The 24,174-nt window shown below is 35.7% G+C and overlaps 1 protein-coding gene across 1 annotated transcript in view; it reads left to right on the top strand.

The window, feature by feature from the left end:
* Window positions 1-1,152: 1,152 nt before the first annotated feature.
* LOC128982808 (1,5-anhydro-D-fructose reductase) overlaps window positions 1,153-24,174 on the top strand; it is a 38,503-nt gene continuing 15,481 nt past the window's right edge. Inside the window, exons 1-4 of the mRNA XM_054401824.1 lie at window positions 1,153-1,255; window positions 22,167-22,334; window positions 22,645-22,842; window positions 23,448-23,695. Of these exons, the coding sequence (XP_054257799.1) occupies window positions 1,193-1,255; window positions 22,167-22,334; window positions 22,645-22,842; window positions 23,448-23,695 (677 nt within the window). The 5' untranslated portion in view covers window positions 1,153-1,192. The remainder of the gene's footprint in view (window positions 1,256-22,166; window positions 22,335-22,644; window positions 22,843-23,447; window positions 23,696-24,174) is intronic.

Raw genomic sequence — 24,174 nt, 5'->3', positions numbered from 1 at the left:
AAGACTGATAAGCATCTAATAAAAGACAGTTATTACTTGCACATCTAAAAAATATTTGGTATTTTTAATATTTTGGTATTTCTTAAGCATAACTGGCTTTTAGTTACTATTTTTGGGACAAAATTAAAAGTCAGCACATAAAGTCTATGATAAAGACTTTAAGTAAGTTGACTTGTTACATTTAAGTTTATTTTGGTGCAACAACCTTATTTAAATGTACTTTTTATGGTGACATGTTGAAATAAAGTATTTTCCCCCCAAAATAATTTATTTTAATCGTTTACATCACTTAACCCCTTCTTCCACTACGAAACAATTTTTTAAGTGGATAAAGGAGGTAAGTAATAGAAAAGTTAAAACTTTAATAGTAAGGAACTTTTAAATTTCTATTAAGTATTGTGCAACAAATTTTACTTCTCTGCCCTTCCTAATAACGTTTGAAGAATTAAAAAATTTTAAAAATTAAAAAGTTATAACCTGCAAACTTTAGGTCAATTTATCTCAAAAGTAACAAAATGTTACTTACCCCCTTCATCGACTCACCCCTTCAAATGTGATATTTTTAAGGAGATTTTTTAATGTAAATCCAATCAGGCAAATGGAAATTCGCTTACTCTGCAGATTTGATGCGGTGGGGGTATTTTTTGTATACAGTAGCAAACGAAAACAGCAAATTCTGTTCAACAAACAACAGCATGATTTTTTTGAAAATACGAGAAGTTTGTAAATTTTTAACTTCACCAGCTACAAGTACGCGTCTGGTGACAGATTCAGAAAAAATGCGTCAAGAGCAAACACCTGTTGAGAAAGCTGTCACCGCAACTCGGAAATTTTTTTGAACCCATTGGGTCCACCACTTTAGCGATCCCTAATTCTTAAGAGTAGTCTTAGTTCAATCAAGCTTCATCAAATCGATGCACTGCTAATTGTTATATTAGCTTTTATTGAGGAAAACGTGTGAAGAGTTCCAGTGTTTTAGTTGTGCACGCGACCGCAATTTGCACTGTGTTATGCAACTGCCACTGAGTCAGTCGGTAAGTGTTTGGAAGCAGTTATTGTAACCTTTTTCAAGGAGCGTCTTGGCTGAATGGAACATAATCGATAAGACTGACATTGGAGACTGGTGAGAGTACGGGCCTTGTGTAACTGAGTCAGTCTACAGTCTAGCATTGGTCCCCGAGCAGTGTGCACCATGGATTACACACGACTGGCTAGCGGCGGACACATGCCCATGGTGGGATACGGCACTTGGCAAGTGAGTCACTACAGTAGTAACATAAAGTGTAACGCTCGAACACGTTTAAGATACCTGATTATGCTTTTGGTGATTGCTCTACAAGATAATATATGGGGTAGCGGTAGCGCAAATCTACGCTGATTTGCGTAATTTTATTTACCTACCAATCATAAACGTATACCGTAAATTCCTGATTCAATTCAGCACAGCCTCGGCAGACGTTTCAGTTTGTATAGACAATATCTTGACGCTGTTTATTTATGAAAATTTGACTAAATAACTTCCTCGGTGCCTTCTTTTATTTTACCTAAATTCTGTTTTACTATTGGAACAAATGCCATCTGCTTGGATACACCTTTATTTTTTATCTTGTTTAAGAACAAAAGTTTTTAGTAAAAAAAATTAAACACATATCGATGGAATTGTCGTTCAAAATAAACGCACGGAAAGGAATCAGCGTGGTATAAGCTGTGATTTGAAACACTTATTTAAAACTTGACTATTCTTCTGATCAGTTTGAAACTCAATGTCATTCCAATGGGATGGCTACACAAAGTTTGTCGACGTTTGTGAAAAGATTATTAATGTTTTACAAACATTTGGAGACCCATTTCTATGAATTCTGTCAATCACCTTCCTGGTCATGTGATAAATCTGGAAAGAAAGAACTTCCAAACCGCAATATTAGACTGGCTGATTGAAAATCCTTTTTTTTCAAATTTAAAGAGTTTTTTTGACACTGTATTTATAGTTAAGTAAGTTTTCCCCTGAACAGCCTGTTTCCTATTTTTGCATAGTGCATGCATTTTGCACGAATTGGTTTGCTTTGTATTATTTTGTGCATGGTCTTGAACACTTTTTTTTGCACATGGTTGGTCTTGATAGATTTTTGCTTTATTTGATTTTTAACTCTTGATATTTATTTTATTTTATGCTTGTACATTATGCGTGTACACTGACATAGCCTGTAACAATATTGTTGATTGGCCAAATAAAATCATTGTCTTCATTGTATCCAACAATATAAATAGTTCAATACACATTAAATCAACAAACCATTCATGGCAATGAAATCTTTTTTACCTTTTTTGGAATAATGCAATCTAATGAAGACATTAATTCTATTTCAAAACTTGTATCTGTAAAAATGCATGGAAAACCACCGGTTGACTGCTAAATTAAAATCCTAATTTACAGATTACAGTACTGTATTCAATTTCTTACGAGTTCACAGTATTTTAATATAGGCTAAAAGCATAAATTACCTTAAAACGCGACATTTAGTTTTAGCAAAATGTAGTCTACGCATACGCATTGGTTTTATTTTTAATCTTCCCCGATACAACTAAACATTATTGTGGAGACATTTCCTTTATAACATCGCGGTCAGAGGAAATTAAGATAGACCAATCGTGCAGAACATTAGGCATTTGCCAAATCTGTTGGTTTATTTGGTTTCCTATATCCATTTTGACGATAACATTCTGGTATCTTTAAATATGAACTTTGACACTCCAAGTAAACAAGAACTTCCTCAAGCGAGACAGGATAAACATATCACGTCCTGTATCAACATCTTTGACTGCTGAATTGGTAATCTTAATGCAAATGGTACAGAATGCGTGCGTGACTACTAATGTCTAGACCCAGCAACAAATACAAACCACCACCAACTCACGTTTGACACGACGTTTCATCAAAGTTGCCACCTCCTAAATAACGGAAAATGACGTTTGAGAATCAAATCCTTAAGCGCACAGTATCAACTAGTCTATGGGTGGGTGGTATGGGGGCTCATCGTTTGTATAAAAATATAAAAAGTGCTTTGAGTGGCTTTCGAAAAAAATGTAATTGTTGGTGCTGGTTATGATTTTGAGCGGGAACCATAAAGTTTTGGCGAGTAAACTATATGGGTAGAATTAGTTATAGAAACTTTTTTCTGGTCTCCTTAAATAATATATCAGCGGCTTGATCAGACCTGGATTAGTTTGTGTTTTATGTTTTACCTTTGACTATTAATACAACAAAACCACATTATTATTTACAAAACCGCAGATGATAGACGTACTAAATATAATAATTGAATGAACGAAGTGAATTCTCATACTGGTACGAAAAGCATCTCTATGGATTACAAAAACTCGAGAACGATTACATCTATCAACTTGATGTTTTGCACAAAGATTCTATAGTATAATATCATGCCGGGGATCGTTTTTGGAGCATATTTGTTCAGTAATTACTATTTAATCCTAAAAAAACCATTTTAATTTTCCCCCATAAGAATAACATTAGGAGCTATCTTCTTCTTCTTTTTTTTGTTTACATTTTACGAGCAACAATTTTGTTATTTTGCTTCTTGCTTTAGACAAAGAGACCAAATTGTCTATTATTTCTTTCATCCATGGAGTAAACAGTTTTACGCATAAGAACGCTTTACACTAACTTATAACTATTTAAAAGAATATTTATCTGTGGAAATAAATATCGGATTTAAAAATATCCACCGAAATTTATTAACTTACATTCGATAAAATTATTTAGGTAGTTACATGTTGTTATGGTTGTTTGTTCAGTAGGCTTGAATAATATCAGCCTAATTATTACTATTTTTTTTTTAAAGAGTCACTTTTTTTCAAAATTTGTTTATCGTCGTCGTCGAGTCGTCGTCGATTGGATTGTGTTGTGATTCGTTTCGTGATTGTGTGTTCGTGTTGTTGGGTGCTGTCTGATGAGCTGAGTTTTATGTTGATGTTAACACCGTTAGTTAAATAGTAATAAAGTAATTAAATTGTAGTAGTTAGGGTGTTATGGTTACACTTTGAAGTGTAGTTTGTGATACTACAGTCGTCAATCGCAACTAAAAGACTAGATCCAGGTTAAAGAGGCTCGATGCATTAACCAAGAAAATCTGAGGGATTCATGGCCATTGGCAAGGAAGGAAATATAAGTATTACTGTGTTGTTTAAAAATTAATTGTCATTGTTGAGATATGATCTTTCAAGTGTTGGCCCATTTTAAACTGACAAGAGTGTGCCCTATCAAAACTGACAACGTTCGTGTTCGGGTAGCGTACAATCAAAGGTAGGCTAATAGCCTAGGCCTACCTAGGCCTATTCTACAGTCCAATTAACTTAAGCTTAAGGACCTAGGCCTTATATAGATAAATTTCTTCTTGCCTTTAACTTAGATAGGTAGGTAGCCTATATCTCTGGGCCTTAACTTAAGCTAGGTTTTTCTCGGCCCGGATTGCGGAAAAGCGAATAACAATGTGTGTCGCTCCGCTTCTAGAAAACAGTAGGCTAATTAAATTACTGTACTTAAGACAAGAATAGCAGCCTGTGTGGGTAAACTTCCATATCTGTTGGCACAAATAACCAAATGAGTAGGCTAATATTGATTATTCGATTGTTTAATTCGATATATTGTTTGGTTAGTTAGGTTAGGTTAACCTTACCTACCTAAGTAACCAAACGATACGTATTTATTCCGTATAGGTGCCTCCAAACGAATTTTTAATTTTGATATCTTACTTTATATTTTTTTACCTCCTGAATCCAAATATACTGTTATTTTTCACCGCTGATGAATATTTCTCAAGATATAGCCATAGAAATATACAACATTACAATAAACAAGGTAGGATGGATAACATTTACAAATGGAATGAACTGTGGGTTAACTAAGCCTACAGCTGACTGTTTTCAACACTAGAGTCTAAACCTTCGCTAAATCATCATGATGTTGTCCCCTGGCACTGCGGAGTGGGGGAAGCAAAGCATTCTATTGGCTGAGGGAACACCATTACCGCAATGATACGGTTTATAGCCACCGGCCTCGGTGGTCTAATGAATAACGTGCCGGGCTGAGGATCTGAAGGTACCAGGTTCGAATCCTCTCGGTACCGGTAGCACTAACTTTTTGTCTAAGATTTTTGCATTATCAGCAAGTTTGGTTAGGTTATGACAGTTTAATTTGTTAATTAAAACATTATAAAATTCAATTTGAGCTATTATAATTTTAGAACTATTTTTTTTCTATTAGTAAACCTTGTTCGATTTTTCATTATCAGCAAGTTTGGTTGGTTTGGTTAGGTTATGACAGTTTAATTTTGTAATTAATAAATTCTAAAATTGAATTCAAGGCATTTATAATTTTATTTTATGAACAGAACTATTTTTTTGATTAGTAAACCTTCATTCGATTATTATTTTATATATTTTTTATATAATCAGCATGTTTGGTTGGTTAGGTTAGTTTATGACAGTTTAATTTTATAAATATTCATTTTTTAACTTATTGAAAAACTGCAGCATAGGTATATGATATGCATGTTAAACAACGCGGGCTTGTTTGGACGCCGTCTAGAGGGGAGGTGGAGGGAGAATCATTTCCCCCACTCCGCAGCGCCAGGGGACAACATCGTGATGATTTAGCGAAGGTTTAGACTCCAGTGTTTTCAACCACACGACAAGCAACTGTAAAATTACAGTTCTCATTTAGGCATGTCAGGGTGGTAGGTCGTGCTTTATGCGAATTGGTGACTGCATTAAGTGTTTTGAAGTTAGGTTAGATTAGGAAGGTAAAGTTTAGGTTATAATGTATCGAGTTGTTAGTTTATGTCGCCTGCATACTGTTTTTGTAAAATTAAAATCTTGAGAAAAACACTTCAAATTACCTTTTCAAAAATGCTTGCATTTTTATCAATACTTGCATTGTATTGATAATTTCATTTACTGAAAATCAATAATTTAGCTCAATTCGACACACATTCAAATAACAAAATTATATTGTGGAAACGATAGCTTCTTATGTATCGAACCGAATCAAAATCGATACAGGCCTCAATTTATTTATATTTAAAACGATATTAATACATCACAGGATCTCTGCCAAACTTTACTCCTAGGCATGTACTTCTTGGTTTTTAATTGACTTTGGAGTATCACCATGAATACATGTTTCATCCTAATTTTACTTAGTTAGGCCTAGGCCTGTAGGGGCCTAATAGTCGACAGAGTTAGAAAATAAGCCAAGTCGTAGTTGGCAATTTTTTGCTTGGGTTTATCCAAATAAGCAACTCCAATGCAGTGCCCTATTTTCAATTTTTAATAATAGCCAATTGCGTAATGAAGATACCATTTAAGGCTACGATATTGCGTAAATCAAGGCCATTTTGAATTGTAGTACCGTACCTATAAATGTTAGGATCTAGATAACTTATGTCCAATTAATTGTGCTTCTATAGGCCTACCTAATATGTCTTAGGGTAAAAAAACACATACAGCAATTCAGAGCGGAGCAGGCGGGCTGTAGCGTCGAGAGTGTGAGCGACTGATGTCGGACACATGCAGCGACTTAAGCGAGAGCGACACGAACGGGAGCTCGATCATTTCCAAGATACCACAAAGCAAGTTTGCAGCAACTTGCAGCACAGCAAAAAGGCCGCGGCCTTAGAAGTGGCAACATCGCAAGTAGGCTTGTAACAGCTGTTGTTTTTTGAGGCAGCTAATAGTATTTGAGTATTTGTTAATAATATGAAAACTTGCTTACCGGTACTGGGCTATGAAAACCCCTTTTAAATGTACAAAAATATATTTTAGATTTTAAAATCTTGTTTTGGTCTTCAATTCTCTATGTTTTATTTTCAATCTTTGAATACATTTGTTCTTAAATCTAAATTTAAATGGATAGTATGCAAATTAATGAGCTGGTGTCACCTGTTTGCCATGTTATCTTATGTGATGTTTGGCGCTTGACAAGTTAAAGGTGGCCGTGGCAAAAGACTTGGCTTAGAACATTACAAAGTGACTATTCACATGTCAAAATTACGTCACAACCCCTTCCCGTTCCAGTATTGCAAAATAATGAAAAAAAAAAACAGTTACTCTAGACCCCATTATGAATTACTTACCTTCTCACTCGAACATTAAATTTCTGCGAAGATGGAGGTTCCTTTAAAATTTGTCTATTTTGAAGCAAAAGACGCGCATATTAATATAAGGATTAAACGTTCTAGAACAGTCAATTGAGCGCGAAAGCCATTTCTGTTATCAAAAGGGCCAATTTTTGAAATGCTACAGACAGTTTGGTTAGGTTAGGTTAGTTAAGAACAGTTAGCCTAAATTTCAGAATTCTACTATCAAACCGTATTTTGAAATGTTACAGCAAGTTTGATTAGGTTAGATGTAATAGTTTAGAACAATTTAATTTCATAATCAATATTATAGGTGCGGGCAGATAAAGTGAAGTTGATTCCATCCATTTCGGCTAATGAGGTTAAGAGGCACTACCGTTCCTATACGGTACTAGGTTTTCTTTGAGGGCAATCTGTTTTTAAACAGTTTTAAAAGTAACTGGATTAGGAACGTATAATGTGGCGTCATTTGGAACAGACGTGTGGTAGCGACGCACATCTGATGTGTTAAGAAGTATTAATCATGATTTATGCAATACCATTCTACCTCAACCTTTGAATGCATTCTTTCAAAAATAAAAGGTTCGAGAAGGTTCTGAAACACTCTGGGTAAGTTTTGTTTAGGGTGGAATGGGCATACAGAGCAGCCTACTGGCGAAAGTGGACCTAAAAATGTCCACAGAATCGTTGCCCGCTCCGCTCCCAAATAATAGAAAAACAAACGAGATTGTTCCTAAGTTAACCGTTTCGCTTCGCTATGCTCGCAACAGCAGTTTGTGTGCGTGTTACTACTTGATTGTACTGGTTTGATTTTGTCACTCTAAATCGCGCCGTTCCGCTCTGTTCCCAGTCGCTGTATGTGTGTTTTTACCCTTAGGTTAGGCTAGACTGGTCATATAAAGTAACGCTAATTGCATCTTTGGTAGGGGTAGGCTACATACATAACATCATGTATTACCAAAAAAAATATTATAGGCTATGTGGGTAACATATATTGTTTCACGTTGTATAAAATAGCTATGTTAAAATGAACATTTTGGGTCATAGGGCCTCTAGGTTATTTTTAAGAAGAAACTTTTACACTGTTCTGCGGGTATTTGGTTAGCTTAGTTGAGTTTCGCTAGGTTTAGTTCATGGTACAGTAATAACTACCTTCTTTTTAAAGACTAGGTCCCTACTTATGAAAAAGGTTGAATTTAAAAAATTATATTTTGTCATTATCATAAACTAAAATGATTCTAACTAACCTAACCTATATGCAGCAGAGTGGCAGGGCTTTTATAGATATACTGATAATAACAACAGAAAAAACTATAACGTTGAATGAAGTATTTGAATAGGCCTACATATTTATATCAAACAAACATTTCATGCGATAATATATCGTAAGTACTCTGTGAAACTGTTCACTGTGTTTTCCTGCTTACAGTATGCATCACAAAATAACAGCCAATAGTGCCTTGGTAATCTGATTATTTTTGTATCATAGTCTGATCCGTTAAAACGAGTGTGAAATAACGCTCATCATGTCTTCCTTTCAACACGCTCGCTACCGATTGCCACATATGCGATGCTGAGATCATTGTCACGGACCAGGGTACATTTTAATATTACACATCTAGAGCGGGTATCACTTGGTTCACAGTCCTCACAGACCATGGACCAGTGATGCAGCAAAGTAAAAAAACTGTTTTGCCAACTATTATATAATACCACTAATCATCATTTACATAGACCAAGTGAACTGCTTAGTCTCTTGTTTACATTCTGACTGTGGCTCAACATTCACACAAAGTAAAAGCTGTTAAACTACCAGTGGCAATTCAAAGGGGGGGGGGCATAGATGCTTTAGAAAGCCCCTCACCCCAATTGGACCCTGGAAGTATAAATTCAAACATGAATTTTGTTATAAAAACGTAACGGTGGTTATAGACCTTAAATATGGCTTTAAAAATAGAAAATTGTCCGTGCGAGAAGCTCTTGGACTTCCTTCTGGTGAAGAACACCCTGCAAGCCCCCCATGATAAGGCCCTAGAACCGCCACTGTAAATTACAATGCAGATTTAAACCTTTATAAAGAAAGTTTGTCATTATACCAGACATGCTGACCCAAAGATCAAAGATCTTTGAAAATGGACTCTGGATATAAATTCAACGTAGAGGGGTCAAAGCCCTAAAGGAAATTACCATTTGCAATTGCAGCTTGATTATTAGCTAAAATTACACCTAACAATTAATATAAAAATCTGACACTTACATTACCTATGTTTTAAAGTAAATTGGCTGGAAAAAGGATGTTACAGGGAAACCCCTTATTGTTTTAAGATTATGGATAATTTAAAATAGTTTTAGACCTACAACTTTTTAGTTTGGTTTCTTAGCTACTATCCAGTGAATTTCTCATATATACAGTATTGGGAATAAACTAAGCTATTACTGTCTCAGGTCTCATGGTAAGACATAGACCTGGGACCACTTTAATATTTAGTTTTGATGTTCCAGTGGCAAAAAACCCTATCCGTTCAGATTCATTTATATACCATCCAATTTCAATGAAATTTTGTACAAATCTGGTCAGACGAGAGAGCGCAGAACTATGATCGAGCTACAGGAACAGGGTAATGGGTAAAATTTGGTTTTTCTCATTTTGGACCATATCAAAATAAAATATTTTCTCTCTAAACCATTTTGAACAGCGTGAAAAATAAGTAAATTAGTACATTGGAATATTGTTGTACGGTTATTTAATACGGGGAAAATATAAAATATCCCCACCGCAGTAAACCTGCAGACTAAGAAAATTTCCATTTTCCTAGCTGGATTTCTACTCAAATATTTCCTTAAAATTCTCAGATTTATTTCCTATTTGAATAACATTAATTTTAATGAGTTCTTAGGTTTGCTGCTACAGGGAAGGTATTGAGGTGTTTTTTAATTGAAATGTTGATAGCTTAGTATGATAGCGTTGATAGCTTAGTAGTACAAAAATGGCAAATTTGATTAAAATATATCCATTAACAAGCAAACTAAAACAGTTTATTTATTCCCCATAAGAATAACATGGGAATTTTAAATTTACAATTTATTTAATCATCTCTGTAACCGTTAGGCATACAAATACTCTTCAATGTACAAAATTATTTCCTTTTTTAATTTACACAAAACGGTTTGGAAAGAAATTGTTAAATTTTGTGTTTTTAGGGTCGAAAATGGGAAAAACCAATTGTTACTCCATAAAACCCCCCATAAACCCCCATTCTCATAGTCCGATCATGCTTGTTTGCGAACTTGTTCGAATAAACGTAGGTTTACACGTTTGTACCAAATTTCACGAACATCAGATAATTTTTGCTTGAGCATATATATAAGCATATATAAGCATATAAGGGTTGGCATATAAGTATAAAATGCTTGTTGCAGTAATACTCAAGCCTTGCGTTTGCAATTGGAAAGGACACAGTTTGGTAAATTTTTTTTTTTTTTAAGAGGTTGGCGGCCTCTTTTAACCTTGCATTTGCCTGTCCACATAGAATACAGATCTGTGCGTGGAACGTATCCAGCAAAGCAAGGGGTGAGCCGGTACAGTTCCACGGTGAACTGTACTGATAAAAGTTAGTGGCAGTGACCAGGATCCGAACCCACGACACTACTGCCTTGGGCCCGAAGACCGCGACGCTACCGATTGAGCCACCGACTCACCAAATTTTGTTCTTTAAATTTACGGCATGCTATAGTATAACACATATACCATAGCCATAATGTTCTACCACTGCACCTAAACCTTAGAAAAAATAAACTATCAAACATTTGCACAATCACAAATCATTCAATAAATTAAAAACATAAAACATAACTGTAAACAATCCTACTTTGACAGTTCCCATTGCACATAAGTTTTTGTTTCTGCCTTGCAGTGGTTACCATAGGTTGTGGCGCACACCGCTGGGAGCGTCAAGTAGTTACATAGCGCGTAACTACATGGAGCAGCTCCCAGCGGTGTGCTGTGCGCCATAACCTATGGTAAACGCAGCACAGCTGACAGTCTATATTTAATTCTTTTTGTCTATGATATCATAGAACCAACTTAAATTGTTGAAACAGCTGACTAAATTCTTCAATTCCTTTTAAATATGAGTACTTATAAGGTTAACATGGGGAACGACAGAGCCACTGGGCCGGAGCCCGATAGGATTTTTCAGATAAGATTAGGCCAATATGTTAATTGGGAATGTGAGCTATCATCATGCCAAATTTCAGCCCAATCTATCCAGTAGTTAAAGCGTGATTGAACTTAAAACAAACAAACAAACACACAAAGTTTCACATTTATAATATTAGTATGATATGCAGGGTGAAAAAAGTCTGGAAACGGCTTAATATCTGTTTAACCAAATCCGTTATAAAATTCAAACCTTTCACATAAACTTACATGCATGAAAAATACTTTTTGCAAGCATTACCATTTTTTTACCTTCACCAGGGGATGGCCCATGAGGAGTAGGTGTTACCACTACATTATACATTACATTATATTTACCATTTGTTCTGTACTATTAATTTCCCTTTTTACTTTGTATTTAATATCATATGTTCAGAGTTCAGCTGTTTTATGTTTTTTATATTTTGTAAAAAAATATCAATTACATTCTGTTGTTCATCCAAACAAGACCTATCTCTCTCTTCTCTTTCTTTTATAATATACTGTTTTATTATTCAAATTACCAACAACCTGTGTTCTGCCAATAATAATATATTTAACTATGATGTCCTCCTCCGGTTTGGAAGTGGTGGAGGACAAAACGAATGATATTAGTGATGGCGGGGGCAGCGGTGTTAACAGTAGGTACATAATCTTTAATGTAAGCATAGGTTGATATGCACATCATTTTAAAGGTCTGGTCAAGTGGAGTTCATTGCCGGAAACCGCGTCAAAAGAGGTCCATCCGTTTTAAAATGGTGGCAGTCCAATGTTCTTGCGGAAAATACCTGCACAGGCCTTAGTATTGGTAAATACTCGTATTAAACATTAGCTTGAGAGCTGAAATTGTATTTTAAAGTCAGCTAGCTCATAGACTAAGTTTATTCAATCTTCAAAACAAATTTAACCGGGTTTCAGATTTCCCGGCTAATGTTGACTATGAGTATTTACCAACTCTAAGCCTGTGCAGGTATATTCTGCAAGAACTTTGGACTGCCGCCATTTTGTAACAGATTAACCTTTTTTGACACGGTTTCGGGCAATGAACTCCACTTGACCAGACCTTTAAAAAGATGTGAATATCAACCTATGCTTAAATTAAAGATTATGTACCTACTCCTCATGGGCCGTCCCCTGGTGAAAGTAAAAAAATGGTAATGCTTGCAAAAAATAGTTTTCATACATATAAGTTGGTGTGAAAGATTTGAATTTTTTAACAAATTTAGTTAAAAAGATATCAAGCCGTTTCTAGACTTTTTTGTCACCCTGTATATATATGAGTTTAAACGGAGTGTGTTTTGGCCTCTGGGGCCATAAAGGAAAAAGTAAATCGGTCCCGGGTCTAGGTCTCACCATGAGACCTATGGTAATAGCTTATTCCCTGTATGGGAAATTTGCTAAAATAAAAATTCCCACGGTATTTTTTTATTTTATACTAAGCTATTAAGCATTTTACTAAAAATTACACTTTATTACTCTCCATGTATTAGCAAACCTAAGTACTCGTCAAACCTTATGTTACCTATTTAAATAGATTAAGTGAAATTTAAATAAGGCAAATTGAATTTCGCTTAGTCTGCAGGTTTGCTGAGTTGGAGGTATTTTTTAGACGCAATTCATGATGTACTGAATGTTTAAGATATTATTATAGATAAGATAAGATATTATAAGATATAAGAGTCCCATATTTTAAAACAAAACAATACTTCCATCGATGTAAAACTTTGAAATTGGGGACCCTCTTTAAGATTTTAAAGTTAAATTCCATAAAAACAAGCAACCAATTAAAATTTACACTACATTGCATTAAAATCCAAGTTCAATAGCACTTAGAATGTAAAAAAGGGTCACACTTTAAGTTTAAAGATTGGTTTTAACTAACTTACAGCATAGCAGAGTCCATGATCACAAGTGCTGTATTGTGTACTGAATTCTTTGAGTATAGGTAACTGATTTGTATGTCAAGTAACAGTCTAATGAACACCAACAAGCTTTAAGATTTCTGCAGGAATGCCATCAGCTAAACATGTTGAACAAGATCAACATGTTTCACTAGATCAAATATAATCATCATGAAATTGCAAATATTAACATTTTGGGCCATAGGGCCCAGGTTATTTTTAAGATGAATCTTTTACACTTAGCTTAGTTGAGTTTCGCTAGGTTTAGTTCATGGTAATAACTATAAAAATAGTTATAAAAAAAACTAAGAAGTATTGATTGTGTGGCAGTGGTTTAGGGTTGAATATAGCCGTCTGTATAGTTGTTGTTACTTTTTTACAATGTAAAGTAAGATTGTAGTCACCAGGTGCTCTTCCATTTCTCAGGGATCAGACAACGAAGGATAGTTCCTCTTCCCGAAAAGCTGGTAACGCGCCCTAATCTCCAAATTCCCTTGCTGGTCACGGTGGGTGCTTTGGAAATAACACTTCAATGACAGTAGCCACGGCGACAGGCTCCATGATCCATGACCGTAGGGGGTGATCAAGTCACTAGCTTTTGGGTTACAATCTTGTAGCCTATCACCCAAGGATTATTCTGGATGTCCTGATACAGTTGCTTCCAGCACCTGATGTTACTCCAGTTGATATCACCATGGTCATCTCGCATGGGGGCCTTGTGCTCTACCGATCTAGCATTACCTTCAGGCCGGTTTTTGGCATGCTGCGCTGCTCGTCAGAGCCCTAGGCACATTCTCTGGGGTCCTGCAATCTTGGGTTTCCACCAGTAAACTGGCTTCTTTCTGCGGTGGGCGAAAGTCCTAGGCATGGAACAGTCAAATGCCGAAGATGGTGGGACGCATCTTCAATGTGGCTTGAAATTCGGCACTTCTAATGTCCCCAACAGTTTGATTTTTGATGTAACCCTGAAAAGTGGCCTGACAAAGACGACTGAGGTCCCAACATTGAGACGGATGAGCTGAATTGGCATATGGATACCCAACTCAGGAAAGCTCGGGAAGTTCCCTGAAGACGATTGCCTGATAAGTCCCTTGCAGAGTAGTCCTTGGAGACTCACCAGTCCGTGACTCTTGGGCTAGGGCTTCAGATGCCAGAGAGATGTTAGGGATCATCTTTCCTTGCCAGGGGTGACAGATGATGAAAATGTCACCTGTATTAAGGATATATGAAGGTAGCCTGGCTGCCATCTCTACAACATACTGACCCTCTGTGTTTGTTTGGGGTAAACCCCATTCCACCGCCCTAGCATTGAAATCCCTTCAAACAGTCACCTCACCAACACCATCGATTTTTAAGATCTCGTCCTCCAGAGAGTTGACCATCTGACAGTACTCTGCAATGTGCTGGTTGGATGTGAAGTAGCAGGAGAAAAAAATACTTGATACAAAATATTTACTCCTGCATAATAATTTTGCATTTAAAACTATCTTACGATATGGTAAAGTAAAGTAGTAGAGCTACAGTAGTAACGAATGCGTAAATACAGTGTTAACGTCACGAGTAGAAAATTTAAGGTACGGCCCTTGGCGAGGGCTTTAAAAACTTCTACGAGTGTCGTTGACACTATTTACGCGAGTTGCGTACACCACTTTACCTACGACAGTATTATAATTACTTAAAATCACTACTCATAACTTCTGAGAAGAGAGGTTATGTTTTCGTTTATAGTATCATAGCCACTGAAAATTATGGAACGAAACATTGTACCAAACTCTGATTGTTAAGCACCACTCGACAATTAAATTAGCCGATTAGTTCGAATCATTACAATTTTAATTCCTCTATCTCAATAGTTGAACCCATGGTGGAAGGAAAATACAAAGGTGTGCTATTCCCGTAATTTGCTGTTGAAGTCACAGTCACCAAGATTGCAAACACCATTTCACCATTTAGAACAAAAATATATAAACAATAACAATCAAATCAAAAACAAATATATATATTTAAATATGGCAATACTGTACAATCAGGTGATTTTTCGTTTGCAATCTGGGTGACGTCAGAATATGACGGGAATAGCACACCTATGTATTTTCCTTCCACCATGACTTGAACCTCATTGGTCCGTTACCTGTGTTATGATAAAACTATGATGTTATGAGAAACTTTTAAATTCTAACAACTGAACTGAAACGGCTATTTTAATAAACGGTCGTAGGTAAATGTATTAAAATGTGAATCCAAATATATAAAGTTTTAAAACTGTTTCGGGTAAACATTTGTTTGATCATTCACACAACAAATTCAGCAGTATCTGATGGTTCAAAAATAGTGTTTCCTCCCATGCAACACCTAAAAGGTTTAAATTCTTGTATTTTGAAATGTTTATAATTCTTATGGGTCATGTAAGGGATGTCCTTACCCTCAATGTATAATGGTTCTCACTGTTATAATTTATTTCTGAATGTTGTAGAGCAATGAAACATCACAAAGTAATTGTTGGAGTTTCTATAGATTGACAAACCTAATATTATTTAGCATTTTCGAGCAATATTGCTGCTTACATCGAAATACATTCAGTGATTATACATAGTTCCTTAGTGAATTTTCTCAAACCTGCCTAATGACCTTGGACCAAGGTCCCTTTCATATACCAACTCCCTGATTCCTGGTCCTGCTTTAATGACGCAAGTCCAAAGTACAGTAAAGAAAATGCTTTGGTGAAAAAGGATTTGGTGTTAGTGCCTTAATGAAGTTAAAACTGCTTGAGCAGCTGATCAACTGATATGAATGTGGATAGGCCTACTGTTAAATAACATTTTTTTATGTATGAAATGGTCTTCGTTCATTCTCATACGTGACTTCGGAGCGTACTCCTAGTAGTATGATACATATTGGAAATAAATGAATTAAATATTATCGTTATTATGTTAAACAATTATGATTATATCCTATTAAATATTATAGCAATTATTACAATTTAAATAGCTCATTATGATCTTTCGTCTATTTATTATCCTATGTAGCCTCTGGTTACATACGATATAAAGAGCATTCATTCCAATCCTTCGTTTAAATCACCGGTTATACGGAGGGTCTAACATTGTTTAAGAAAATATGCTGATTAAATTATTACTTGATGAAATTAATTTGGCCACCATTGGGACCCCAGAAAGTTATTTTGGAGTAAACTTCAAACTGGAAACTTAAACTGGATGTTCATGCATACTTTGACATATTTATATTGCATAGGCCTATTATTAATATTTTTTTTATTTTGGGAACAAGCGAACAAGCTATTGCAGGTCTCATGGTAAGAACTGGACCCGGGACTGATTTAGTTTTTCGTTTTGATGTCCCAAGATGACAAAACACCATCCGTTCAAATGCCCATCTTGACCAACCATTGGTGAAATTAAATTTGTCCAACTTAGTATCCATACCATGTAGTCAATATCGTCATTGTTGATCGATGTTTTACTTTGTTTTACGTATTCTATGTTCTGTACTCTATACTCGGCGTTTTTGCGTCCGTTAATTTTATTTTACTGAGCGGAGCGAAGAAAAGCTCTACTTCACTCCTGCTTTTGTTTTACAAATACTCCTCCAGAACGGCAGAAGCGATATGCAGGAAATTTAGTACAGTCATAGTATAACCATCCGCGGGAAGGTATAAATCTAAAATGGTACTAATCAGACCACTGGGCATTTCCCTAAGTTAAAATTTTAGAAATTTAACATGAGCCTTATGGGTTAATGTGTATTAAAGGTCTTTAATGTGTATTGAAGGTGTATTAAAGGTCATGGTCTTGTGCACCATGACAGTATTTACGAGATAACAATTAAAAGGTAAACAAGAGTCGCAGCATAGTCAACAAATCATCTAAAAAAGTACATTAGAAATACCGAACAAAGAAAAAAAGGAAGAACAATCGGATTAATATCTTTGAGCATAATTTACTACAAAATGAATAACCATGATTAGGGCACCGGAATTAGGCTGATGCACCATTGACTTTAAATACTCCAAATATATATTCATGTTATGTGAACCAAATATAGGCCTACCGTTGAGTTTGGATACTGCAAGTAGACTTTCCATTTACGTGAACTGGACGGTACGTAAATAAAGCAGACTTTTGAATGAGAATTCCATTAATGTGAACCAAAGATACCATTGACTTAGGAAACTGCAAGTAGACAAATTAATTTACGTGTGCCAAATAAATGTAGCCTATCATTGAGTTTGGATACTGCAAGTAGACATTCCATTGACGTTAACCAGACGAGCCATTGACTTTGGATACTGAAAATATGCACTCCATTTATGTGAATAAAATTAACCATTGACTTAGGATACTGCAAGTAGACAATACATTAACGTTAACCAAATGTGTCATTGTGTTTGGATACTGCAAGTAAACAATTCGTTTAAGTGAACCAGACTCAACACTTAAACAGATGCCATTATCATTGACTTTGAATACTGCAAATAGACATTTTATTTATCTTAAATAAATGGATCATTGACTTTGGATGCTGCAAGTAAACCTTTCGTTTACGTTAACTATACGTACAACTTTAGAACAGTAAATTACCGTTTTAACCGTTTGACTTTAGAACTTGTAAATGGACATTTTAGGTAACCATAGGCTTTGGATACTGCAAAAAATAGGCATTATATTATGAGAACCAAGATGAAACATAGTCTTTGTAAGTAGACTGATTTACGTGAACCAGAGACTTCCTACAGTAATTGACTTTATACTGCAAACAGACATTCCATTTATGTGAGCCAAATATACCATTGACATTGGATACTGCAAGTATGCCTATATATCTCATTTACGAGAATCAGATGTAGCATTGACTTTAGAAAAGTATTGGATTAATATGCTAGCTCCGCTCAATTTTGCAAGTAGACAACTGCATTGTACGCCTAGTCTGCACTCTGAGTCGGAGTCGGAGTGGTGATGCAGTGACAATAGAAGGCGACTACATGTTAGCGTTTGCGGTTTATTGAGTCCTGAACCGTGAAGGTCTGTGTCTCCATTCTAGAGTGAACTGGAACTGATTGTTTATGACCAACTATAGGCTATAAAAGACGTGTTTGAGATTGGAAGGCTAAACTCACTGTGATCTTGCATTCTTTTATAAATTGCTTTTCCAGCCATTACAAACGACATTGACTAGAAACTGATGGCCGAATAGTATAATTTGCTGCATCTAAACGGCCAAACACTATACGTAGGCCTAATTTCTTTTCAATGAGTGATTCTTGTCTCTCCTATTGATTAGAAATACCTTAGGTAAAAACTTCAGTTGTTTCTATTAAGAGTCGGCAGGAGAGGGTAATTTTGCATTGTTGTTGACCGTCAGATGCCAGGCTAAAAGTGTTGTCCTAGCGCCGATCAGCAAAAACATGTGTTCATGTTGAAAATCATGCACCGTAAGCTTGATTACCGAGCAGAAAATTTTATGTGATTTTTTAATATATTTTTCACCACACTATGATGTTTTTGGCTGTATTACATACATTAATTGGTGGCTGAAAGTTACGTTTTGCTGGCCATGCCAGCTGTCATCGTAATTTGGGGACCGAGCAGGTTTTTACAGGCCGGGGCCGCAAAATCAGCTGTCCTTTTACTTTTAAAACATGAATGCATTTTAAATACACAATCAAAATCCATAGCATTGCAATAGAATTGTGTTATTGTCACCGTTGCCTAGCAACTATTTATTTTTATTTTTGCTGATTCCTCAAATTATTTCTTGACATAACCTAAAAGTTGTAGTTGTGTTGACTATCAGTGTGCATTATTATAGTGGTGAATAGTGGTAATAGGGTATAGTGTGGTGAAAAATAGCGTTCGTACCACGGACCGAAATGGTTTTGCAGCTCTCGATCGATTTAAGTTCTCGACTTCGTCTCGAACTTAAAACTATCTCGAGCCGGCAAAACCTCATTTTCGGCCCTAGGTACGAAATATACTATTCCACCACACTACTATGTTTTTGACTGTATTACATACGTTAATTGGTGGCTGAAAGTTGCGTTTTGCTGGCCATGCCAGCTGTAATCGTAATTTGGGGACCGAGCAGGTTTTTACAGGCCGGGGCCGCAAAATCAGCTGTCCGCTTACTTACTTAAAACATGAATTCATTTTAAATACACAATCAAAATCCATAGCATTGCAGTAGAATTGTGTTATTGTCACCGTTGCCTAGCAACTATTCATTTTTATTTTTGCTGATTCCTCAAATTATTTCTTCACATAACCTTAAAGTTGTAGTTGTGTTGACTATCAGTGTGCATTATAAAAGTGGTGAATAGTGGTAATAGGTTATAGTGTGGTGAAAAATAGCGTTCGTACCACGGACCGAAATGGTTTTGCAGCTCTCGATCGATTTAAGTTCTCGACTTCGTCTCGAACTTAAAACTATCTCGAGCCGGCAAAACCTCACTTTTGGCCCTAGGTACGAAATATACTATTCCGTGTGAATTGCTTTTCGGATTTTAAAACTTTTGCTTTAGATGTTGAGAAAAATCATAGTATAAGTCAATATATTTATGTAGTTGGACAAAATAATAACAATTAAAACTAAAAAGTAGATAGCGAATCACATCCACGGTTTCAATAGCTTCAAAATGATATATTTTGCAACCTTTTTGCTTAATAAACAATGCCGTATTATGACAACCATAACATTGCTGCTATGGGCAGAAAATCCAAGATGTCAGGCTGTCATACCGACTCTTAACAAGAGATTTAAAATTATGTATAATATGACAATCATATACAGTGTGTAAATTAAGTCTTGAAACAAATCTGTATTTTTAAAACCGAAAAAGATATAAATATTCTGTTTGTGGCAATAATTGTTAACAAGGGTTCCGCAATTTTTTACATCAAAAATATTTCTAAATCCCCCTAACAGGGTAGGGGGTGACTTATTTTTTTCAAATAGCAACCCCTATTGAATGACCCCTCATTTTGAAGGATTTGTCAAAAGAAACACGATAACGCAAATTCGAGGTCAATATCTCTCCCCTAGCCAAAATGGTGGGTATTCCAAAATGGGTGTTTTTTCACATAAATCAAATTTTTGAATACCCGCCATTTTGCCTAGGGATGAGATATCCACCTCGGGTTTGCGTCATTGTTTTTATTTTGAGAGACCCTTCAGAATGAGGAGTCACTCAATAGGGGTTGTTATTAAAAAAAATAAGTCATCCCCACCCTCAACAACCCTGTCAAAGGGGTTGAAAAATATTGATGATGTAAAAAATTGTGGAACCTTCGTTAACAATCAATGCCACAAACTGAATATTTCTATCTATTACAGTTTAAAAAATACAGATTTGTTTCAAGACTTAATTTACACACTGTATATCAACATACTTTTCTGATTGTGTATTTGACAATTTGTTCAAATTGATTGAACTTACTTCTCTGGATTTGATACATCCTGTAGGCTACAAAATAGTAAAACATTTTTAAGTTTTTCCTTGGGGTTGGTTAAATGGTACTGATATTTTACAGGTTATGCTCATCATCCGGACTATACGGACTAAAATTTGAATGTTAATAACATTGTGCAAAGATGTTTTTACATTCTTTACAATCCTATTTTAAGTAGGTATTTGAATCTATTTTAAGTATTTAGGTAGGGAATTTCCAAAAGTTAGCAGATACAAACTTTGAGAATATTTATTCCTAAGCCCTAAATCCAATATTATATACAGTACCTCAAATAGGTTTAAGTAAAGCATATAAAGATGGACTCCAAACAAAGTGTTGTGTTATTGAAAACATACTATATTGGGTATATGATGATGTTATCGAAAAAAAGATCAACGTTAGGTAGAAATACCCCCGCCGCAGCAAACCTGCATACTAAGCGAATTTCCATTTGTCTGAGTTGATTTTTAAATAAATCTACTTAAATAACATAATACTGAGTACCTAGGTTTGCTGCTACAAGGAAACTAATAACATTTATTTTTTAGTAAAATATTCATAGCTTAGTATAAAATAAATAAATTTGCCAAGTTTGATCAAAATATATCCATAAACTAAACAAGCAAACAACAACATTTTAAAATATTCTCCATAACATGGGAATTTTAAATTTACAATTTTTTGAATTTTCTCCATTACCAATAACCGTACAAAAAACACTTTAATATACTAAATTATTTGTTTTTTTAAGCTCTTTAAAAAGGTCTAGAGAGAAATTTTTTGAATTTTCTCCATTACCAATAACCGTACAAAAAACACTTTAATATACTAAATTATTTGTTTTTTTAAGCTCTTTAAAAAGGTCTAGAGAGAAATTGGGAAATTTTGTATTTTGAGGGTCAAAAATGAGAAAAACCATTTTTTACCCCATAAAACCCCCCGTAAAACCCCGTTCCCATGGTCCGATCATGCGAACTCATTCAAGTTTATCCCGCGTTACACCTTTAAACTAAATTTCATCAAAATCGGACAAAAATTACTCAAGTTATCGCGTTCACGGGCGTATATATATATATATATATATATGTATTATGTATACATATATAAAAAAGAAGATATAAAAATTTGAACGAATGGTGTTTTTAGCCTCTGGGGACATCAAAATGAAAAAGTAAATCGGTCCCGGGCCTGGGTCTTACCGTGCCACCTACGGTAATAGCTACTTCCCTATTGGGAAATTCGCTAAAAGATCAAGGTTTAGACTTTTCTCTTTTAAAACGTAAAAAAGGCCACTGGCGTAGAAAATACAAACACAAAAATCTTAGAAAAGTTTTAACTAAAAAACTTCTCTAACAAATTTTAGAAAAGTTTTTTATTTGGTTTTAGATATGCTAAATTTACTTGTTCCAAATAAGTTCTGAATTGTGATTGAGTTTGTGTTGCTTGTGAGGCGACAGAGGAGGAGCTGGAAGTGGCACTGGAGGCGGCGTTAGAGGCAGGCTACCGTCACATAGACACCGCCGCTGCCTACGAGAACGAACATGTGATCGGACGAGTGCTGCATCGCTGGCTGACCGAGGGCAAGGTGACCAGGGAACAACTCTTCATTGTCACCAAGGTAAGGCATAACATGTTTATAGTTACTCGGAGTCTCAATAAAATATGGTGGGATTTGTCGGTACCTAAATGAAATCCTCGATACCACCGGTTCCTTAGAAAACAACCGATATTGAGAACGGACGTTATCATGTCAGTTTACCAGGCCAGGGCTTGGACATATATACGGCAGGGCCTGATGAGGGCTTACCCATAAAACATGCCTTTGTTACCATTTTGGCGTAGTTTGCCAGTAATCTGTAGCCTTTTATAAAAATGTTGTGTCTATCTATCTATCCCTTCAGATTTTTACTTAGTTACTGATATTGCAGTTGCCGCCAGCAGGTAACCGTCCTGAAGGTGTTGACAAGTATCTGACGTCTTCTCTGGAGGCTCTGCAGCTGGACTACGTGGATCTCTACTTGGTCCACACTCCCTTCGCCTTTCAGGACGGTCTAGGACTGCACCCCACCGACAGAGACGGCAACATCATCCTGGACCCTACCACTGACCTACAGGCTGTTTGGAAGGTTGGACCATGGACTGAGACTTCTTCATTCCAATTAGAAATAGTTATTGATTTTTAGTATTTTTTATCTGTGCCATTGGCGTGTTACAGCTTTTTGAAAGGGAACAGTTCAAGCTCTCGTCTTGTTAACATCTAGTGTTGTACTTTTGTTATACTTTTGTATAACATAATTAATTGATAACCCCAATGACAATATGGCTTCTGGGTCCAGAGTAGAACTAGCGAACCTAACCATTCGGCTGCCACGCCAGAACGGCTACACGCTATACAGTAATTGGTTAAGTTTTGGAACCAAAGTAGTTGTCAAAAAAAGTTGTTTTAAAATCAATGACAACATTTATCTACATAAAAACTATTATTGTGCAATTTATGCTAAATTTATGTAGTAGGCTATATTTTGGTTCAGGTAACCAGGGGGGGGGGGAACATGGCCCCCATTTGATGAGCAGCTAGCATTCCCTAATATTAGAGAGTTGTTGAAAAATATATCCTGGATGTGATTTTGTTATTTCAGCAAAATACCTTTTTGACTCTGTAAAAACAAAAATATTGACTTATTCGGTATTTTATGAACTAATTCTTATTTCTTCTTCACGCTCTTTGTAGGCAATGGAGGCAGAAAAACAAAAGGGGAGAGCAAAGGCTATTGGGGTCTCAAACTTCAACAAGTCTCAACTGCAGAGGATACTGAAGATTGCTGCAGAGCCTTTAGAGAACCTGCAGATAGAAGTGCATGCCTTCCTACAACAGCAAGAACTAGTGGAGTTCTGCAAGGAACATGACATCTCCGTGTGTGCCTACTCTCCACTCGGCAGCCGTGGGAGTGCCAAGCTGTTTCAGGACCTCCACATTAGGTGGGCAACTCAAAATGTGAACTTGTAAATGTTTGCCTCAGATGATGATAAGTTGTTTTTAGTCTTAAAAATATATCTAAAATATAATATGACATGCTTCAGCACCAGTTTACATGAACTAGTTGTCATATAATTCCTTTCTATCTGTACATTGAAACATCTGTTTAAATGTTTAGAAATTGTTTTTGTTTACTTTGATGTTTTGGTTCATATAGTGCAGTAAAAATAAGATAAAAATTCCATAAACCTAAAAAAAATTAGCACAACCGGGGAATTTGGTACAGATGTTGGGTGTACCTTCCTTTTGAACATACTAAAAGTCCCCTAAAATTGAAGCTGTGCTACGGCCGCCATATTGGAAAATGGCGGCATATTTCTGTATTTTTCGCTATAGTGACTTTATTATTAGAGATACAGGAAAAAGCTAAATGTACAAAATGTAGGTCATCTAAAAATACACATTTTTTGTATTTACCATC

Source organism: Macrosteles quadrilineatus, unplaced genomic scaffold (assembly GCF_028750875.1).
Source record: "Macrosteles quadrilineatus isolate MER2022 unplaced genomic scaffold, UCM_ALF_1.0 Scaffold_1__1_contigs__length_201487025, whole genome shotgun sequence".
NCBI classification, from domain to species: domain Eukaryota; kingdom Metazoa; phylum Arthropoda; class Insecta; order Hemiptera; family Cicadellidae; genus Macrosteles; species Macrosteles quadrilineatus.
This window is presented reverse-complemented; position numbering and strand designations above follow the sequence as displayed.